Source organism: Macrosteles quadrilineatus, unplaced genomic scaffold (assembly GCF_028750875.1).
Source record: "Macrosteles quadrilineatus isolate MER2022 unplaced genomic scaffold, UCM_ALF_1.0 Scaffold_7__1_contigs__length_78375512, whole genome shotgun sequence".
Lineage (NCBI taxonomy): Eukaryota > Metazoa > Arthropoda > Insecta > Hemiptera > Cicadellidae > Macrosteles > Macrosteles quadrilineatus.
In genome coordinates, this window is record NW_026542600.1 from 66,592,197 (window position 1) to 66,614,315 (window position 22,119).

General features: G+C 36.4%; 1 protein-coding gene across 2 annotated transcripts in view; it reads left to right on the forward strand.

The window, feature by feature from the left end:
- The first annotated feature begins 5,015 nt into the window (after nucleotides 1-5,015).
- Nucleotides 5,016-22,119, forward strand: part of LOC128998774 (uncharacterized) — a 159,569-nt gene continuing 142,465 nt past the window's right edge. For both annotated transcript variants that reach the window (XM_054425121.1, XM_054425122.1), the window contains exons 1-2: nucleotides 5,016-5,234; nucleotides 19,799-19,921. In XM_054425121.1, coding sequence (XP_054281096.1) covers nucleotides 5,057-5,234; nucleotides 19,799-19,921 — 301 coding nt within the window. In that variant the 5' untranslated portion in view covers nucleotides 5,016-5,056. The remainder of the gene's footprint in view (nucleotides 5,235-19,798; nucleotides 19,922-22,119) is intronic.

Consider the following 22,119-nt stretch of genomic DNA (forward strand, 5'->3'; position numbering starts at 1 on the left):
CAACTGCTTGAAATGAAAATCTGACTACTTAACTGTCATTGGCATGCTACCACTGACTGAGCTAGAGATAAAACACAACTGAAGGTAGCACTTAATGAGATAATAAAGCATTTTTGAATTTTGTTTAGTAGTAACTGTTACGTTTTTCACTTGTTTTGTTGCACACCTGTCATGTTTGCCATCTTGTTGTTATTATTATTGTTGTTTTGTTTATTAACAAATGTATTCGATATTGTACTATAACCATTGTATTTTGTACTAAACTAAGTTAGTGTAAGTAAGTCTTGATCAAAAGTTTGTATCAATATCAAAATGAAGCTGTCCGTTAGTCCGTTGAAATGTAAAATAAAAAAATAATAACGAGTAGGTGGTCAGTTGTCGTGGTCCCAGTTCCTGTATCTACTACCCTACATACTTTACAGACTTTTCTGAAATGGTGATCATACGAAGGTAGGTGTTGTAAGCCAAGTATGAATGGAGTGGAGATGCAGTGTAGGATGAATGACGTGATCTTGTAGTGTTGTAAATGACTAAGGCTATCATGTTCCTTGGACAGGACTTTTTTAATAGCCCATAGCCAATGGCAACTAAGGGTCCTACAGTTTTTATAGAGAAATCAGAACCACATTTTTGCCTTGTAATATAAGAATTGGTCTAATTCATAGTAGCCTACTCACTAGTGTGGAGGTTAATCCACACCAGGTCATGCCTATAAATATCCAAAATTCAACTTAGTAGACGGCAATAAGAGAAAGCGTTTCAAATGTGCAAGAAACATCTCTGGGTTCCCTAAAACCATAGACAAAAAGAATAAAATATATACCGTCAGCTGTGCTGCGGTTACCATAGCTTCTGGCGCACACCGCTTGGAGCGCCATGTAGTTACGGCGTACACGCTACGTAAACTACAGTGGTGTGCGCCGGAACCTATGGTAACCATGGTAACCACAGCACGGCTGACGGTCTATATTTAATTCTTTTTGTCTATGCTAAAACAAAGTGAGGCAGAAATGATACCTGACATGGATTTCGACACGTCCAGGAGGAGCTCACGTTTGAGTCTTTCTCCTGTTCACGTCCGTTTTCTTACTCCAAATGCCAAACCCATCGCCGCTCAAGGAGACTCTATCAGAGCAGATGAGCAGTGAAAAAGAAGAAGTATTTTGAAATGTCAGTCAAATGAAGCCAGCGACACACAGACAGAAGAACATTAGCCAGGACGTCAAGACTGAGATATCCAATCTGGAGCCCTATCTTAACCACATTCTCCACCTGCGCAAGTCGTGTGAGAGAACCCTCGTCTCTTCGGCGATGCAGACCACGCCACTACAACAAAAGTCTCAGTTCTCAACTGCGGATAGCTCTAAGTGAGCCTCCTTAATCCCAGCTGAGCCTGAGACTTAAAAGAAAATGAAGGTCGACGAAAACAAAACAGGAGAGTGAGTGGCAGATGTGAAACGGAATTGCAGGCAGAAGAACCCCCCTTAGCAGTTTGTGGTCTGGCCTGGTTACGAGACGGTAAAGGCCCAAGAATAGTAGAGCATCTAAGCAACGCCCTGATGCTAATCTCTTAAGCCGACAAGCGGAAAGACCAACGCTGACGTGCTTGGTTAGATCCGTCAAAAGGCGAAGTAGCGCAAGGACAACGAAGCCTAATCAAATCGCTCAGGGAAACCAGAGCTGGTGACCTAGTAGAGTTTGGGCATTCCTCCGGGACAAAGGCAGATTTCGGCGCCAACTTGAAATCGACCCTTGGTGAAAACGACGCGGTCTGAGTTCTCGAGCCGAAGTTGACGTTGGAAGTGAGAGACCTCGATGAACTCACGAGCGAGGAAGCAGAGGTCTCCTCGTTGTGGACAATTTAATCAGCTCTCTCAGTGACAGTGGTGTATTCGTTCAAGGATATGCTGACAACATTGTGATACTGGTTGTGGGCAAATTCAATAACACGGTCTCCGACCTCATGAACACGACTTTGATGTCAGTTGGACAGTGGTGGACAGAGAGAGGCCTTTACAATCAACCCCTCCAAAGTGGTGGTGATCCCCTTTACCAGGAGGTGGGATTTTAATGGAATCGGACCTCTGAGACTACAAGGCTCAGTGCTTGAACTGCAGAATCAGGTAAAGTACCTGGGTGTGGTATTGGACCGAAAGCTGCATTGGGAACAACACTAAAAAAGGTTATTGATCGAGGTAAGTGGTTACTCATGGCATGCAGATGAATGGAGGAAGGGACCTGGGGGCTCAAGCCGGGGCTCATGCACTGGCTGTTTGTCTACGTGGTAAGGCCTGCCATGACATACGAATCACTCATATGGTGGCCCAAGATGAACTCGGTATCAGTGGTGAGATATCTGGCGGCCGTCCAAAGACTCACCTGTCTCATCATCACGTGCGCAGTGAGTAGCTGTCCGGGAGCCTCACTGGACTGCCTTCACAACCTTACCTCGATTGACCTGCATGTCAGGGTCACTGCGAGGAGGACTGCTTACAGACTCCAGTGCGAAAACCTTTGGTTGTATGTTGGAGGATCCCGAGGTCACTCTCGGATCACTCAGATGGTATGACGGGAGGTACTGGATATGCCCTCGGACCACATGCCGATTCGATTCTTCTTCGCCAGGCCATTAACCGTCATCCTTCCATCCAGGGATGAGTGGATGTCGGGTGGGAATCCTCTCCCACAGGGCGACCTTGAATGGTATACTGATGGACAAAGGTAAGAAGTGGGACAGGGGCTGGAATTCAAGGAGTGCAGAACGGGGTGAACTCGTGTCTTCCCATGGGCACACACCCAACTGTGTTCCAGGCCGAATAAACTGCGATAATGGAGTGCGCTAGTGAGAACCTGAGGCTGGGCATCGTGGACATTAACATGTGCATTTTCACAGACAGCCAGGCTGCGGTTAAAGTGCTTGACTCCTGCGAGTTCAATTCTAAGGTGGTCTGGGACTGCCTCACTGCAGTATGCGAAATGGACAGGCTTCCTAAGCACTCAGGGATGGAAGGGACCGATGTGGCTGGAAAGTATGTCTGTCAATGGGTCCACCATCTCTCGTGGGTATGCATGTCACTCAGTCATCATTTTCTTTTCCCAGACTCTCCCATTTAACCCTTAAAACTATACCTTATTACGTTTGTCATACATTGTATAGAAACTTGCCTTCACATATTCGAGAGGCGGAGAGTGACAGCGTCGCTGTGTTTAAGCGTAGAGTCATGAGCTGGCTTTTAAATATCGGCAGGGAGCAATCAGAAGGATTACTCAAATCATTGTACTCGTAAATTTCTGCAGTTTCATGCGTCACCAAATCACTTTTTTTCCTTCATTGCTAAATACCACTTACAATCACTAAATTTGAGTTTTGGATGTTTCGATGCAATTAGGTTTTTTTTTCTCTCTCTTAATCTTGTTAATATTTTTTTATTTACTATCATCATTAAGTGTCTAAGTACTCCTGAATGTTTATGGACCTGTGTATAGCTGTATTAGCAACTCATTCCCAAACACAGACGTATAGACTACTTGGGAATTATTTTTCCTGTACACACAATTGTTAACAAACTTGTAACACATTAATTCAGGAATAAAGAGATTTTGATTTGATTTGATTTCATGCCATGGGCTCAGGAGGAACACAGGCTAAGGGTTAGGCTTCAACACCATAAGGTAAGTAAGCTCACCCTCTTCTCCCCTTCCCAGACGGACACCTCCAATGCTCTACGATTAGACAGGAGTCAACTTAGACAGATCACAGAGGAATGGCCACTGGCCATGGCTTCCTGAAACTGCACCTGCATCGCTTGAGGATCCACAATGGAGACACCGTATGTAGAAAATGTGGGCAGTCCGAGGAGACTACAGACCATTTACTATCTATGACTGTACAGCTCTGAACTGGGTAAGGGGTACTCTTGGATCAATGACAAGGGACAGACACCTTCCTCAAGAGGAGCTCATTAGGATGCTGAAGTTCGCCAAGCAACTCAGGTTCGACTGACTCTGACGCACGAAGTGGGGAGCACAAAAACGCCCATCAGTGGCTGACGTGCAACAGGACAAGGCCCGCCCCAACAGAATCAATCAATCAATCAATCAAGAGGTCTTCACTGCAGCCAAGCCCGTTCTCGGCATCTCGAAAGCTTCCGCTCGAGGGCAGAAGATGGCGATACTGACATTGGGAGGCAGAGATGTAAAAAAAACTCCTATCTGAAGGGCATACAAAGCTCCCAAGGTACTCAAGTACTTATAGAAGTGTCAGCTTGAACCAGACCATCCTAGTACATATACCAATATAGAGTGGCGAAAAGTGTGGGGAATATGACACACTTGGTTTACAGATACTACTCCTAGCGTGCTTTATTGCTATACGATATGATTATTGTGCTTATTTCAGTGCTATATTTCAAGTTCTCTCAGAAATATTTTGCGTTGAAAGGACTTTGTATCAAAGTTTTTTTTTATAATTTTGATTATTTACGGTTTACAGGTACGCTTTCTAGTTGAATCACTGTCAGTATGTTCCTTTCATTCACCCTCTTGTCAATTATTCTTGTTGTAAACAGCCTCAACATTTCCCTCAACGTTTCTTACAAATTTCATTATATAGTTTTGTTTTTCTCTTGTTGTTTCTTGTCCCCTTTTTGAACCACTAAATTTTAAACGTTTCACTTATAAGATCATTTCTATTCTTAGTACCCAACCTTGAAATCGCTGATTTCCTGTATCATTGTAATTAACCTACAATTGTAAAACGGTTTGCACTATTTTTAGCTCTCGCTCCAAACGACCTTATACAATTGAATTGATTAAAAACCGTATCGATCAACCACCCGCGGGAAAGTGGTTTCAAGGTCATCAACGACAATATGTCAACCGAATGACTGAAGGATAACCGAATGTTCGGTATACGCTAGGGGGTGGGTGGGGAGGAGGCGCGTGCGCCAAGTTCACACTGCCACTGCGCCTAACGATCGGCCACATTTAGCGGGTCATTGGGTTATTAGCAAGCGGTGAGAGAGGCGGCATGTCGCCGCGACTGAGCGGCTAGAGCATGCAGCTGACAGTGCTTCTAGGTCTGGGGTTGTGCGTTTGTAGGGTCGGGTCGAGCGAGTTTCCAGAGCGGGAATGTTGTGACCCTGTGTACCCCCTGCCCGCGGTCTCGGCGTCGGTAACCCCGGACCCTCCGAGCTCGGTGTCGGCGTCGTCCGTCACTCAAGAAACGCACACAGGTACCGCAACAGCATACCACACACCGCACACCGCACCGCACACCGCACCGCACAGTATACTGAATGTGGCACTGTGCGGGCGGCGCGCCGCAGGCTTTCTCATCCTGCTGGCGCTCACGCATTAGGTTAAGGATATGTTGTGAACGGCAAAAAAACTGTTTTAATTCAGTCTGAACTCGAATCAAGTATTTCAATATTTTATTTACTATTTTAATCTTTAACTAAGTTTAAATTTAAGTGATTATTTTAGATTAGAATGATCGATGTTTGGGGTTTAAAATTAACCGTATATTCGTTGTGGCGAATCTTTGCATAAATACTGTAGGAATTTAAGTTTAAGTTTTTAATCCAAGGGCATTTAGCAGAGAATAGCATATTATCAACACGGTCATAATTGTTTTAAGCTACGTAGGGGGCATTAGTCACTGGATTACAGATATTAAGAGTTTATTACAGATTAAATCAGTTCTCATAGTGTCATATAAATTTGTCCATTAGTAGAAACGCACTGAAAAACGAGGGTATAAGTTAAACGTACATCCGCAATGCAGAATGGTCAATTTTAAGATGCCACCAAAATAACATCAAACTGGGGCAGAAATTTAGCCTTTAGGTTGTGGTAACAGTCTTGCTAATCTTCCTTGCTCTAGACTTTATTTTCCCATCCGAATATATTATTTAATAACTTGTAGGTTATTAGATTCTCAATCTTATTCATAGTTGTTCAAATCAAACACATTTTAAGTGAGGTAATGTTTCAATGCCGGATATCTTAAACTGTTTTAGATAGTAAACAATCTTATATTTTTAAATAAAAATACCAAAACATAACAAATCCTATAACAATGTGATTAACATGTTTCTTAACATGTAAAGTTAAGCTTACATGTGGATGTACTTGAAGTTAAATCTAGACTAATCTCATTACATGAGGATGTACTTCCGGTACTTGTCAAATCAAATTAAAACATGTAATGTATATGTTATACATTTGGTATAAGAAAATATAGTTTGAAAGTCATAAATGTAAGAGTCGTTGGTATTCCGATTAATATTAATGATACAAACAATCGCTTCAGTTGTTTGTCAAACTTCTCTCACAAAAACAGAATGTGTCGCCTAACGAATCACGCTGTTCCGAATAAAAAAAAGTTCAATAATATGTTCCGGGTTTTACTCTTAATAAAACAATTATTGAATGAAAAGAAGACTTTTAGGCACTTTTGGTTTTTAGAATCATTTTAAGCATTGTAGTAACCTACATGCAATGGTTTTGTCCAATTAATTACGCAACAACATACTTACAACGACAGCAGTGACCTGAATGTGGGTTTGAATCACACCTCTTCTTAGTAATAGGCCTAAACCATGTTTGTACCTAGTAACGAGTCTCATATCTAATCATAAAAATTCGTCTGTTAATAAGACATAAGATCTTTAAGTGAGGGAAACAATTCCTACTATTACACGTATTTCACTTATAATTATTCAGGTTTTTATACTTTTGCTGCACAAATAACTACTTTAATTATAATTCCAGACCAATTTAATCAAAACCAGTTTGTTAATAATATTATTTCCATATTGTATGGTGATAAAAGACATAGACCTTAACTCTAATATTTCATCTATTACAGTGAAGACAATCAGATAAAAGGGTATATCACGGAGAACCTATAAATTACATTTTGGCAAATGAGGCTCAGTTTGAGGTTTATTAGTGATGGGATTGGTCTTAAAGTTAGGGATAAGGGGCGAGAGAGGAAAATATATGAGTAAAGCGAGATAGATAGACGGGAGGGGAGTGGATGAATATCTGTGCACGTTGTTGACCTTGATTCCAATAGTACTCAAGGTTAGGGATAGTTCGGGGAGCAGGAGGTAGGGAAGGGGGAAGGGGATGGAACAAATTATCAGCTCTGCGCTGTGACCTCTACAGCCCTACGAGTGGCTGAAACAATCTGTTCTCTCTTTCTCCCCCTCTCCCCTCCTCCATTGCATCTTCCACTTAATTTGTACGTTTATCGTGTTAACTTCACAATATGTTTGATACAGTATTGTAACAGACGTTTAATTATCGCCGACCCTGTACCAACCAGACAAGTACAACACAACAACATTCTACCTCATACTTGACCGTAAACTATTCAACGCGTTTACTCAGGTTAAATATTCGGATAGTGTAATCTAAATGGTACTCTCTAACAGAAATATTCGTAAAACTGATTACTTGAGGTAAATGTTCGAGTAATTTTCAAACGGTTGTCATAAATGTCATTGGTATTCAACTTCTTCTGGTGACAAAAGTCTAACAATGAATATTCTCCTTCCTACAAAATTATCATAGTTACTCCCACCGCTTACCCATGATAAAGGTTTTTGGCAAGCTTATGAGAGAAGGTATTCGTAAGATTGCTGATACCGTTTATTTGTGCTTATTTTTGAGCCTATTATATTTTATAAAGGGGTTCTGCACATCTACAGACAAATATATTTCTAACCGTATGCGTAGATCTTCCCTGCTATGCACAGGAGCTGAGAAAAAATGGTTTCAATAAACATGCTTGTCTATTAATATATATAATTAGCCCCAAGTTAAATCTCCATAAGAAAAGTTGAATTTCCATTTTTGACCCAATTAACATAACTATTTTCAAAATACCAATGAAACCTGCACATATAGGACCGATATTTTTTTTACAACTCGCGTGTAATTCGGTTCAGTAGTATGATCAGGCTAGCTGTCATAAGATTTGCAAAAGTGTTTTAATAAATAAGATTATAATTGTTATTGTAACCAAAATCAACAAAATGAACAAGTGGAGCGCCTGCCTATAGCGTGTATGCAATCTAAACACTGTACTCATATTGCAGCGGGGTCAATGAAGGCACTACTCGCAGCAGCTGGTATCTCCTTCATCTATAGTTTCCCAGTTCACACCGTTTTGTAGTCCAGTTTGATGTATTTCTGGACCTACTTTGTGTCATTTTATTAGGTTGAGATGATCATAAAAAGACACATAATACGTCCGTACAAAATGAGTTTTCTGCATTTTTGTTTGATATGTTTAAAAGTTTTCTCATCCTAAACATTGACTAAAATTTACTCAAACTCGTACTTCATGTGTCACAGCAGCCCTATTTTGCCAACAATAATTTAGTGTGTGTAATTTAAAAATGTGTAAAAGATTATTGCGGAAATTCAATGCACACCTTTTATTTCGGCAAAAGTAATGGTCATTATGGACAATTTACCACTTAAACTAACAAAACGCCTGTTCAATTGTTGAACATGTATAACTAATAACTCACTTAATAAATACTGATCCAAACTTTTACAACCATTTAACGAAACATTCTGCTAGTGGTAGAAACGAACAATCTGCAAGCAAAAATAAAATCCCCGTGAATTTATTTTGGGAGTTCAAACATATCCAAAATGTAAATGTTTCTTAACACGTCCTTTATAAGAGTTATAGTGGCTACAAACGTTAACATGTTCCCAAGGTCTCACATGAAGCAGTTTTAAACCTCTAGGTAATTAAAAACAAGATTCGTCACAAAAATTTTACATCATTGTTATTTTGAATGCTAGTTCGATCTTGAAAACAGTAAATAATGTTTTGCGGTTCGAAACTGTGCCCATCGACTAAAGGTCGATTCACACACATCAGTCCAGTCACAGCTCCGTTACAGTCCAGTTACAGTCCAGTCACAGTTGCATCCGCAAATTCTCAGTCATGTCAGTCATTTGGTTGCAGTCACTCTTCCGTCACTTTATTTACAGTGTTGTTAAAGTCAAAAGTGTTTAATTAAAACACAATATTCTATCAAATTTTCATCGTTCGTCTTATTGGTTGTTACAAACATTACTTAAAATATAAAATCGATCATTCAAATAAAAAAAATACTATTTTCTAACCTCAAACACGTCCTTCAGGCGTCCGAACAATAAAAAAAATAACGGCGAAAAGAAATCTGAAATTGACTGACGGACGCCTGCAGAGCTACTGACGGAACTGCAACGGGTGAGTGTAGATAGTGCTATAGAACATCCATTATGGTCGATTCACACACATCAGTTACGGAACGTCACACTTCAGGCACGTCACAGTTAACAAAAATATTCTTTAATGGATTTTCTATTGCGCTATCTACACTTATCCGTTGCAGTCCCGTCAGTCGCTCTACCGGCATCCGTCAGTTAATTTCAGATTTCTTTCCACCGATACTTTTGGATTGTTCGGACGACTGACGGACCGGTTTAAGGTTAGAAAATAGTGTTATTGTTGTTTAAATGGCTGTGTTTATATTTTGAGTACTGTTTGTAACAATCAACAAGATGGACAATGAAAACTTGATAGAATATGGGTTTATAATTTAAAACTTTTGACTGTAAATTACTGTGAACTTTAGAGACGGAAGACTGACTGAAACCAACTGACGGATTATTGACTGAGAAATTGCGGATGCAAATGAGACTGAACTGTTACTGGACTGTAGACTGTAACGGAACTGTGACTGAACTGATATGTGTGAATCAACCTTAAAAGAATATTTTTGTTAACTGTGACGTGCCTGAAGTGACTGGACTGCAACGTGCCGTAACTGATGTGTGTGAATCGACCTTAAATGGTCCTAGCTAATAAACCAGCTGATCTTAGTCAGTTACTTAAACAATGATGTATAAACAAAGCATCTCACTTTATTCTACACACATCCTTCATTAATTTTTAAGTTTAAATATGACTAAGTAGTGTCCCCATCTTAATTGGTTATACAAATGATAGCATACCTAGTTTCAGAAGATTGATGAGTTTCATTTAAAACACAAAACATGAATTTTATTAGGAAAAATCTCAGCAAGCATTCCCCTTCTAAGGACGAACTACGGTCATAGATAGTTTTAAGAAAGTTCTCAGAAAAAAAACATACATTTTTAGGCATTCTTATTCGAATGAATAAAATGAACTTATTCGATTTTAAAAACCACGATTGATACTCGTCTAAAGCTTGCCGTGTAGTAGCATGATGCTTAAATCTGCGAGGTGTCACAGAGTACTGCAGTTTAAACCCATTAAGTCCTCTATCCATTTTTCTTCCCCAAACTTCTCTAATTACACGAAGCCCCAACTAGCAACTTCGGCGAGTTGTGATAAGTCAGTTTGACTCGACGCTGAGTTCATTTACTTGATCTAACTTTTATGAAGTGTTTTGTAATAATTACTACTTCTTGTTACATGTTGTTATTCAGTTCGAGGGACATGAGGTTTTATTGAAGCTAGTTGTTATTTTGTTCGCTACAAACTTCATATGTTTAAGTCATATATGCACTTTTTGTTACATATTTAGAATATAGAGTATAGTAACGTTAAATTGAAGTAACTTTATAATAACATTTGTGCTATTTACCTATACCAACGGTCCAAACCTTTTGGTCCGGCGATCCACTTCATCTTGAACTTTTTTCACGTACCACCTATTAAACTATGTTACTACAATGTACTATTACTACTACCTATTTACTATTAGCTATTCCCTCAGGAGAAAGTTATGTTGAATTTAGATTTACATGTAAAGAAGATTTAGTGAAGTGAGATTAAGAAATAAATTCAAGCCAGCCTTAATTGGAATTCACACGCAAAAACTTAACGAATATCTCTGAACCTTATTGTGTTTTAAAAGTTATCAGGAGGTCGGGATCTAGGTATAATTTGCTTCTTTTGCTTGCGATTTTTGTTCCCTGTTCGTTTGTTATGCCACCTAAAATCTGCATAATGTTTTAAAAATAGTTACAACCATATTAAAATGAGAATATTTTTAATTTAATGAGATAAAAAGTTATAATTTATAATTAATAAAAATGTGTAGTATCTATATTTTGAAATCATTTTGCTAAATAAAGGGTAAATCGATCACTTTAGGGGTATTCAATTGTTGAAACCAAAAGAAGGTAATATCAGGCAGGTATAGGCACCCGTTGTATTTCGACAACACTTGTTTACTATACCATAAAACTTATTATTAGTTTTTGAACTCGTTATAGGTGTTAACATTATCAATTATTATTAATTAAAATACCAACTGGCTTTAGTTAGCTTCAAAACCAATCAAGGGTGGGGATGGGATGTTTAACATTTCCTCGATTATTATTTTAATACCTTGTCATCAAACACAGAAAAAAATATAAACTTAAGTACTTGCCAAACAACGAGACAAGTAATTCAACTTTAGTGCTTAAACCGTATATGAGGTTGGGGTTGCTTGTGAGGTTATAGTGGGAGACTTTAGTTTTGAATGATTGGGTTCAAATCCCGCCAACCACTAATTGATTTAGCTAATTACAATGTTTTCATGCCCACATATCCAGTGTAAAAAGAAACTAGTTCCCTAAATAAGGAGAAACCTTTGTTGCAGTGCTCTTCTACTAAGAAAGTATATTTTTAGGAATATATTTTATTTCCTGTACTACAAGAATATATAACTTATTACCAAAGAGGGATCAAAACTCCTCTCTTCCAAATAAATATATAAAACGTGTATTTGCAAATAAACAATAAAGGGAAATTTTAACTTCTTGTGCACAATGTGTGTCTTTTACAACAGTGTATCGAACCAGAATCAATAATCGACCACCCATCCTTCTGCAAGGAAGTAAAATGCTTTACTTCTTTACATATGATGACGTATTTGTGCTAACGTTATTATTCGATTAATTGACTACTTTTACGATGATTAGTTATCGTGCGTTGAATAAGATTTGGAAAACAGAAACTGAGACAGTCTATTATAGTAAAAGTAAAAGGAAATTTACATTCAAATTCATGCCCAGTTTGAATACAATTAACTCAATGAATACTTGTGATAGTTTCTTTGAGGAAAGGCACAAGGATAGAATAACATTTTAAAGTCAAAGAAAATATGATTTAAAGATACCCCGCTGCAGCAAACCTGAGGACTAAAGCGAATTTCCATTTGCCTGATAAGATTTTCACTTAAATCTATTTAAATAACATTAGGTCAAAAGGTTACTACTAGGTTTACTACTACAGGGAGAATATTAAAGTGTGCTTTTTAGTAAAATATCTATAGCTTGTTATAAAATAAAATAAATTTGCCAAAATTTTAAAATATATTCATAAACAAGCAAACAACAAAAATTATTTATTATTATTATTAGTATTATCCATAATAATAACATGTTAACTTTAAGGCTACAATATTTTGAACTTTCTCCGTAACCAATAACCATACAACATCACTTCAATCGACTGCACTAAACTATTTTTTAAGCACTAAAATGGTTTACAGATAAATTAGGACATTTTATGATTTGATGGTCAAAAATGACAAAACCCAATTTTTACCCCATAAAACCCTGTTCCCATGGTCCGATAATGCTGGTTCGCAAACTCGTTCGAATGAACGTGGGTTTACACTTTTGTACTAAATTTCATCAATATCGGATTATTTTTGCTCGAGTTATCGTGCTAACGGTCATACATAGATTTATTTGAACGGATGGTGTGTTTGGCCTGAGGACAAAACGAAAAAGTAAATCAATTTCGGGTCCGGGTCCTACCATGAGACCTGCGGTAATAGCTTATTTTCTAGACGGGAAATTTGCTTAATATGCTTATTCTTTTAAATTTGTAGAACAGGGCGAATTCCGAACATGTTTTTATATGAAATATCAGGTCACAACTACTCTAGTGAAGTGATATCATCCTAGAGCTCTGATTGTGACGACTGTATTAACAATGGTTAATTGTATCGTCAACAATACCAGCTTCAATCCACTTGAACTCTCTTTTGCATTTCATGCGTTGAAAAACAAATCCGCTTGATATTATATTTTTATATATGTTAGTATAACAAATTTAAATAGTCAATTTTGACCGAATTAAGGAGGGATTTAATCGAATTTTACTATCAATTAAAATACAAAGCATTGATTAAATAGTAAATTCAGTACAGAATACATAAGTCTCATTAAATGTACAAGCGCTTGAAACGGGCTAGAAAAGGAAAACATGTTAATTTTATAAATGCGTTTAGCGTTGTGCTAACTAAGATCGAATATTTCTACGGAACCTGCCAAACTGTCACGATTTAATATCAGCAAAACCAAAGAAGTACTAAATACTAGTTTATAGCTTAGACTGTATGCACAGATAAATTCATTAACTATTAAATATTTAAATGTTTTATATTTGTAAAATATACTATATCAAATTTTTTTGTTGCGTTTATTGATTTATTACTCGTTTTTCATGAGTGTAGGTTTGATCCTATTCATCTTGTTTAGCCGAACAACTATATGGAATTCAGCACGGCTATAAATATTTTTGTGCTCATTTATCAAACATCAACAATTGAAAACCTCCTAGAGATGTAATTTTAGAGAATTCTCATCATAGGGATTGTGGAGGTAAAGGTTTACGTCCAGAAGTAAAACAATTCAATAACTATAAGGACAAAATATACTTGTTGTAGTGTAGACTATAAAAACCCCCTTTTATAGAAATTCAATTTGTAACTTGTAAGTTTTTATAACTCAACGGAATTTAACTCAGCAGAATGCTGTTCATTTTTACCAATCAAAGTTTTTGTTGGAAACAAGTTAACAAACACTGGTGAACTACAAAGTCAACGAAAGATACGGTTAAGTTGAGCTAAGTTCAAGTAGGAATAAAGTTCAAAACCAATATTTATAATTCAAGACACTTATCCTAAGTAGTTAGATAATAAGTGCGGGTAGCTTGAGACACGATAAGTATGTATATTAATCAATTAAACAAAACTTACGAAAAATGTTTCAATTGCACTTTAATAAAATTAAACACTTATCGTAGCTGATACTGCAAGTTTCATCCATGTACTACTGTAGTTATTTTTGGACTCTTCAAAACTCTATAAAACTGATTTCTTGTGACATTGTAGTACAATTACAAAACATTGAACACGGAAACATATGGAAAAGTGTACTTAGAATGTCATATCACTATCTTAAATATAGTTCTGACTGCTTGTAAGTCTTATTAGCGTTGGTACTTAACTATACTTTGTTTATTTTAATAAAAAAGTAGCAGGCTACCTTGTCAGATTGAAGAGCGAGCACTAAATATAGGTAAATAGCAAGGGGTTGTCCCCGAGGTTCCGGGTTCAAATTCGGCCAGTAACAAAAAAATGGCTTTTGCTAAGTGATAATGACGCGAAGTAAGCCTACCTGAGGAAATGTGTTCGATTCCGAACCAGGATGTGTTTGGTTAGCGTTCTAAGATGTGAAAGAAAGACTTAAACAATACCTTACCAGATTTAACTGGAAGAATTGTAAAAAAACAAATGTTACTTTTAAAACACGGTTATACGTTCACTATGCAGAATTTGACGTTGGTAATTGCCTAACAAAGAAGGTAATATTCCAATCATTAAAACGGCCAAAACGTAAGCAAGAATAGCTCTGAGAGTGGAGATCAGAATATTGCGTGATTTCTGACCCACGGTTTAAAGTGAAACGGCGTGGTGCCCAGATGATAAGACGTGCGTGTCGGCTGAAACATACATAATTATTGATCTACAGCACGACAACCCTGTCGCAATAGTCACCAAATCACAAGTATTTAGACATACAAACCAGCTGATTGCTTAGGAGTAGTACAACATATGTTTTAGTACAACATATGCTATTGTTGTATTGTGGAATTATTCACTTTTCGTTCAATAACACTCTGAATATAGCTGAAATGTGTACTGGTTGTAAGATCAGAATATTAATAGTTAAACACTAACCAGTTCATTTCTGCAAACCTGGAAAATAGTTCTCTTATTTTACACGATCACTTAATAAATACATTTACAAGATAAACTTTGTTGGGTAATTTTATCTTGTTGCAAATACGAACAACGCTGCAAATACGTTTGAGAATGAAAACATCAACACTTAAATAAATTAATAATTGAGGATAGTGGCCTGCGTTATCCTCGGACCTGTGACTAAATCGTATCCATTATAGCAGGGGGAGAGCCGGTACAATAGGAGAGTAAACTATACCAGGACGCGAACTCACGACATCGCTGCCTCTGTTACTCAATCCATCGCGCTTCGACTCACCTAATTTGTAAGAAGATTTGTATTGTTTAACCTCCATTGACTATGCAGAGTGATTGCTATAAGTGTGCCAGCTGTTTTATTCGGAATTTATAAGAGATATTAAAAAAATTTTAAATTGTAACTGCCTTGGAATTCCGGTCAAATTGAAAACATAATTTTAGCCGCCATTTTTCCAATATGACCAACTTAGATTTTTCTTACGAAAGACCCTATATTTTATGGTATGTTTAGAAAGTAAATATAATTTTTAAACGTTTTTATTCTTGGCATTCTTTCTTTAGAGCTTCTCATTTAGGAGTTACAGCGTGTTAAAACTAATAAAAAATTACTTTCAGTGTACATTCTGCACCAAGTAGCTCCTATACGAGTAAGTGTAGAGAGAAATTAATGATAGGAGTAAATAATTCTTAAAATTGCATCTAAATTCTAAAAATACCATTAAAACATAAACATTTTGTTTCCATTATTTCAAAAATGGCCACCATTTTCCAAAATGGCAGAACATTTTTCAAATAAGAAAACTATGTATTTTATGTGATTTTTAGAATGTAGATGCAATTTTAAAAATTATTTACTCCTAGCTTTTTCTCTCCTCACTTGCTCGTATACTCCTCTACTTGGTGCAGAATGTACACTGAAAGTCTTTTTTTATTAGTTTGAACTCCTAAGCTTTAGAGAAAACATGCCAAGAATAAAACTTTTAAAATGATATTTACTTTCTAAAAAAAAAATCATAAAATATAGGGTCTTCCATAAGAAAAATCAAAGTTGGCGGCCATATTGGAAAAATGGCGGCTAAAATTATTTTTTCAACTTGACTACAATTAAAAAAATAAAAAGTCCAAGGCAGTTACAATTAAACAATTTTTATTATCTCTTATAACTTTCAAATAAAACAGCTGGCACACTTATCAATCATCCTGTATAGACCTTCTGGCATGTTTCGTTGGGTAAAGAAAAATACGTAGCGTTACGGTAAAAGTGACTTGCAAATTATTAGCGACCTCAGTCACCAGGTGATGCAAGCAGTTGTTCTTGAACTAGCATTGTATGTTGTAAAATCCCAAGATGATATCATGTTCGGCAAACCGCATGTAAAACCAAAGAACATATAACAATACCGAACAATAAATCATCCCCTATACATAGTAGGGAGAAAGTATTGTTTTTGTCAATATTTTGTGTGGATATATCCGTGTTGGGCCACCTTGAACCCCAAAAAGTTCCCTTCGAAGTGATTTTCCCTTAAAATAACGAAAATTAGAATTTCACAAAGACGTCCCGGACAAAAAAAAAACCCCACTGCCTTGCTGTAAAAATGGTTGTTCCAAATTTGTTGCAACTTCGTGATTTTCCCCATTAAATATCATTTTACTTCCATCGCTTACCCATGGTAGTTTGCGGAGGGTGGTTCACTCATAGATAATGAGTATCCAGTAGTTAGTTCTTTACTTAAGTACTAAAGTGCTCCGGTGTTATGATTACGAGAGTAGTGGAATCGGTTATAGCTTCACACTTAGCCGGGGAAAGATACTATCATGTCCCTTCATTAACAAGTTGTGTTGAAATCCTCTCCTTTCGGTGTATTTAATGGAAGCTGTCAACCATAGGTTATAGCGAGTTTACCCTCCTACTACATTGTCTATTTATTGTATACATAAGTTCGATAGTTCATGCCTCTTATAAATAAATGATCTGACCACTAAAAATATATTTACATTAACTGGTAAGCTTATGGATCGTCGACTACTCCATCTAAATCATTACGAGATTTTTTCAATAATAAATTGGCCTAGTTCAAGTTAGTATCACCATTGTCAATAGTACCTCCATCAGGGATAACAATTATGTTTATTTTGGAAACGGTTGGATGCAATAATTTAAAACTGCAAATCAACCTGAACTCCAAATATACCTTTAATCAATAGATCTTAGCAACTCGAATGGTGATAAATTTGAATAGCTCGGTATTATAATTCATAGAGGCCCGAGGTATATTTTACGGAACAATTTGCAGAAGTAGTATTCTTGAAGTGTTTCAGCATTTTATACCAAAAGAAGAGGCATCTTCAGACGAGATAAGATCTAAGATCGAGGTCCTGACAAGATCAGACGAGGTCTTGGTACAAAGACCACAATCAATCAAAATCTTCGAGATGCTTGTACAGCTCACCAACAATATGTTTGATAAAAAGTTGATTATCAAATTTTAAAGTTTAAACTAGAATAGTGTTTGAACGTACCGGAACCCTTACACATTAGTATTTCTACAATATACAAAGTATGCTATAACAATTTAACATAATCATTCCAAATTTTTGCCCCCATCTTAATCTTTCGTCCAAATTAGAAATTGACTGTGCGCAAAAATAAAAAAAAATTAAAATAATAGAAGATTCATTAGCAAATAACAGACAAATATAGGTAAAAAACTGGATTTCTACCGAGGATGATTAATATGCCTTCTGTAGGTTTGCAATTGCGGTATAGGTAAAGAAATCTGCTATCTATTCTTTTGCTCTATCTTTCATGACCACCATACTTCCTTGAAAACCCCCGTCTCAAACCCTTAGTGGCCACTTAAAGATTATTAAAACCACTTTGGATTTTGGATTTTTGCTGTCTTGAGGAGTCCAACTCAGTATCAAACATGTTTCTTTGCCTAATGTTTTAGGAATGGACCATACCCCCCCCCCTTTTTGGGAAAAAGAATAGTTTGACACAATCTTCTTTCATTGAAACGCCTTGAGAATGTAACTTTTATGTACCGAATCCACCCATTTAACGCATTGAAAATTGAATAGTACTCTGCCAGATTGACTTATCAGACTATAGTGTTTGCAGAATATATAATTTAACATTTCATATGAAACTAAAACCTTTGTAGACTATTTATACAAGATTTTCAAGATACACTTCACATATTACATATTATCCTATCGTATTATTGTACAAAAAGAAACCCAAAGGTTCCCTAATTATAAGCCCAAAATAAATGAGAAATTAGTAAATTTTCTAATTAACTAGAAAGTTGCGAGGAGTCGAAATTCATTTTTCTAGCACACAAATATTTGATACTCCTAATATAGTAATTATCTTCAAATGTTTGATATCCACACTATCTCGTATACAAGAGAGGACTTAAAACTGGACTTAATTTAATAAAAAATTGAATACCGCAAACCCAATGTCTGTGTAAGCCCATTACACAATGTAACGGATGCTGCTGATGTATAGTTTAAAATATTCAAGTTGCGGTTTTCTTCCACAAACTGGTTTAGCCAAAGTGCATTTCAAACAACATTTATGAATTTTACCTGAATAATGCAATGTTCCATGGCTGCATTTGAATAGAAGAAATGCATGGAAAATAAGTTTTAAGCTGATAACAGAATCGTATTCACAGGGTGTCCAAAAGGTCCTGAGACGATTTAATGTTTGTTTTATGTTGACGATAGAGCTACATACATAGCACTTGTAGTTAAAACTTTGCTCCTCCAAAGTGAATATTTTGGGGACAAAATATTCAGCTGGCAATACTAGGCCGTTAACGAGAACTTTTAGGATCCCGAGTTTTTCGCTAGAAAGTCATTAACTAGTAACAGTAAAAGAAAAGTCACCAGAGGATGTAGAGTTGAATATAATAGGGCTAGATTGTTTTAATTTGATATATATTTACATATCATTCATATAAGCTGCTTATCTTCATATATGCTGTATACATGGTACCTTTTTTTTTAAATAACGACAATGTCTAACGAGTTCTATTTTATCGTGCATGTTTAAGAAGTGGGTCTTATGTGAAAGCTTTGAGAAACATATGAGATTTCACAGCGATGTTTATTTTTTAGTTAATGCTCGGAAAAATCCAAAAGATAATAAGTATTTTACTAATCTATAAGTAAATTTTAAATAATTTGCACATCTTCTTCGAAACAAAAAAAGACCCAAGTAAAAAGATAGACACAATAATGGAAAAGCAACAAAAAGACGGTCTTGTAAACCGCTTCCAGCCTTTTTGTGTCTCTTATACGAGTGAGTTCAATGTATTTTTAATTGTGATAAGTATTTTCAATTCCTTGATGCTATCTCTTTGCTCAGTGGTAGGTTTTTTGGTGAACACTTGATTGGGTAAGTAAGTCCGTAAAATAACTTTTAACAAGTACTAGATTCTTTCTCATATGATATTGGTGAATATGGGAGTATCGTCTCAACATGGATTATTTTGAGATTGATATTCACAAGGTAGTTTATAAAGTGGAACCAAGTGTTCAAGAGCTCAAACACATAAAATGTTACCAAAGCTCATGTTAGAAAAGTTTTCTCACTAGAGCAATGAGCACATCCAAGACCTTTCCTACAAAACATTGGGTTGACAAATAAGAGAAAACATATAACTCCAAGATCTCAGATATTGATTGATTTATAATTTCATTCCATTCTTTTTCAGGTCACCCAATAAAAAGCAAGATCGAAACATACAACTGTTTGTTGGCGCGACAACTGTGCTTTGAAGACCCGTCCTGCTCGCCGATTTTGGAAACAATTCCGAGAGTTTGTGGTGCTGAGTTTGGTAAGATTTTTTTGCTGAGTCATTAATCATTTTAAAATATACCACGAGATAATTGAGATAATTAGTCAATATATTGCACGTGTCCGTACGTAAAATAAAACTTAAAAAATTATAAGTTATGTAAATATTATAACCAGAGTGAGTAGAAAACAAACCATTCGAGGCTTTTTGAAGGGTCTATCAATCGGGTAATTTTCTTAATAAGCAGTTTTAACACTAAGATATGTGAATATAATATCATTCAATAAATTTAATCATATTTCCCAAGACATTTCTTACCTGCTATGTTAAAAAATATAATAAGACCCGTGTCACCAATCTTATCCGGAGACTATACAGTTGGAACACTAGTCATTCAAGGGGAGAAACTGTCATCACGTTTAGGGTTAAGTGTTCTCTAGCAATCATATTCCAATGAAATAACAGAAACCAAACTTAAGTCAGTTGCAGAGGTTTTGTGTGGCACATATTGTATATACCTTCCAGAATATTTCACAAAAACGGGTTGATTTAAAAACGTTTTTTTACTGAACTAAACTCTTACATAATGCTGATTTAGTTTATAGTACCGGCATGATAAAAGTTTAAATAAAGTAAAATGTATAAATCTGAACTTTACCAACAAGTAGTTGAATAGGGTAATGTTCTTATAACTAAACGTTTTGTGATATACATTGGAGTTGAGTAAGTGATTTGTATGTTCAATGTTATAAGCTTTATAAAGGATAACTGTGTATGACATAAAAAGGGTTGACAGATATTGAATGGCTGTAAATTGATAAAAAAATTAGAACTTAATGAAAGTTTACCTATAAACTTTCAGTTCACCAGGTCTTGGCAAATTTTATTGAAATCAAAGGCATCCTTCAGTAAAATTTTACTATAAGTTTTAACACTAATACATCTAATATATAAAATTCTCGTGTCACAGTGTTTGTCTGCAAACTCCTCCGGAACGACTTCACCGATCGTAATGAAATTTGGTGTGTAAATTCTGTAGGTATGCGAATCGGACGTAAACTATTTCCCGTTTCGAAATTCTTAAAAGGGCTCCGCCCCAGTGGCTCTGGAGTTTCCCATGTTAACCTTATGAGAAATGGAATTAATGAATCTTAACAGCTGTTTCAATTAAACAAGTTGGTTCTGTTCTATGATGTTCAATAGCATTAAAGTTACAAGGATTACCAACAGGGTGCAGCACTATTATTTCTTTTACATTTATGACAACAGCTAATTTGCAACCAAAAGGTGAGTGAGCGTAGCGAACGAACTTCAACCTGGAGGCGAGTGAGCGTAGCGAACGAGCTAACCTGGAGGCGAGTTAGCGTAGCGAACGAGCTCCAACCTAAAGGCAAGTGAGCGCAGCGAACGAGCTCCAACCCAAAGGTGAGTGAGCGTAGCGAACGAACTTCAACCAGGACGTGATTGAGCGATGCGAACGAGATCATCTTGAAAATTAAACGTAACGGTACTTTCTTTCCATCGGTCTGTCTTAGGGGAAACCTAAACTTAGGCGATACGAAGTTCGCCGGGTCAGCTAGTTTATTTATATAATTTGTTGTTTTGGGACAAGAAGACACATGTAATTACCAGCAATTGATGTTTAAACATTAAATTTGTCTGTGTTCCTATATAGATGTGTACTGGTACTAACTTAGGTTTGGGAACTATTTTGGGTTATTTATAAAGCACATTCAGAGTTCCAATCGCGAGACCCACTTTCAATAATAGTAACTGAGCATAATTGTTATCGGCTATCGCACGGACAATATAAGTCTGTAGTAGTTAGGCCTGCGTGTACGACGGACCCGGTCCAGTCCAGCTCTTGGCGAAAACCTGATTTGACGCATATCGATCGCCCGCTACCTTTGCTCTTTGCCTCTTTCCCTCACTTCACTTTGTCCAACATATTTTTAACTAAACTCTATTGGTTCACCTTCTGTTGTTTCGCTGACGATAATTATTTTCTGGTTCACTGAACGATTTGTTTGGTCTCAAATTGAAATAACATTGTGGGCGTGGATGTTATTCGTTTTGTTACTTGATTATTTTTTGTTATTCTTGAATTTTTAATAACTAACGTGATGTAAATCATAGTTCATGTATATCATCGCAGGTGTCGCTAATAGCTTACATTACGATTCGTTATTTTTCTGTTACACTGAACGATTTATAATTTGGTTGAAAATAAAAATAAC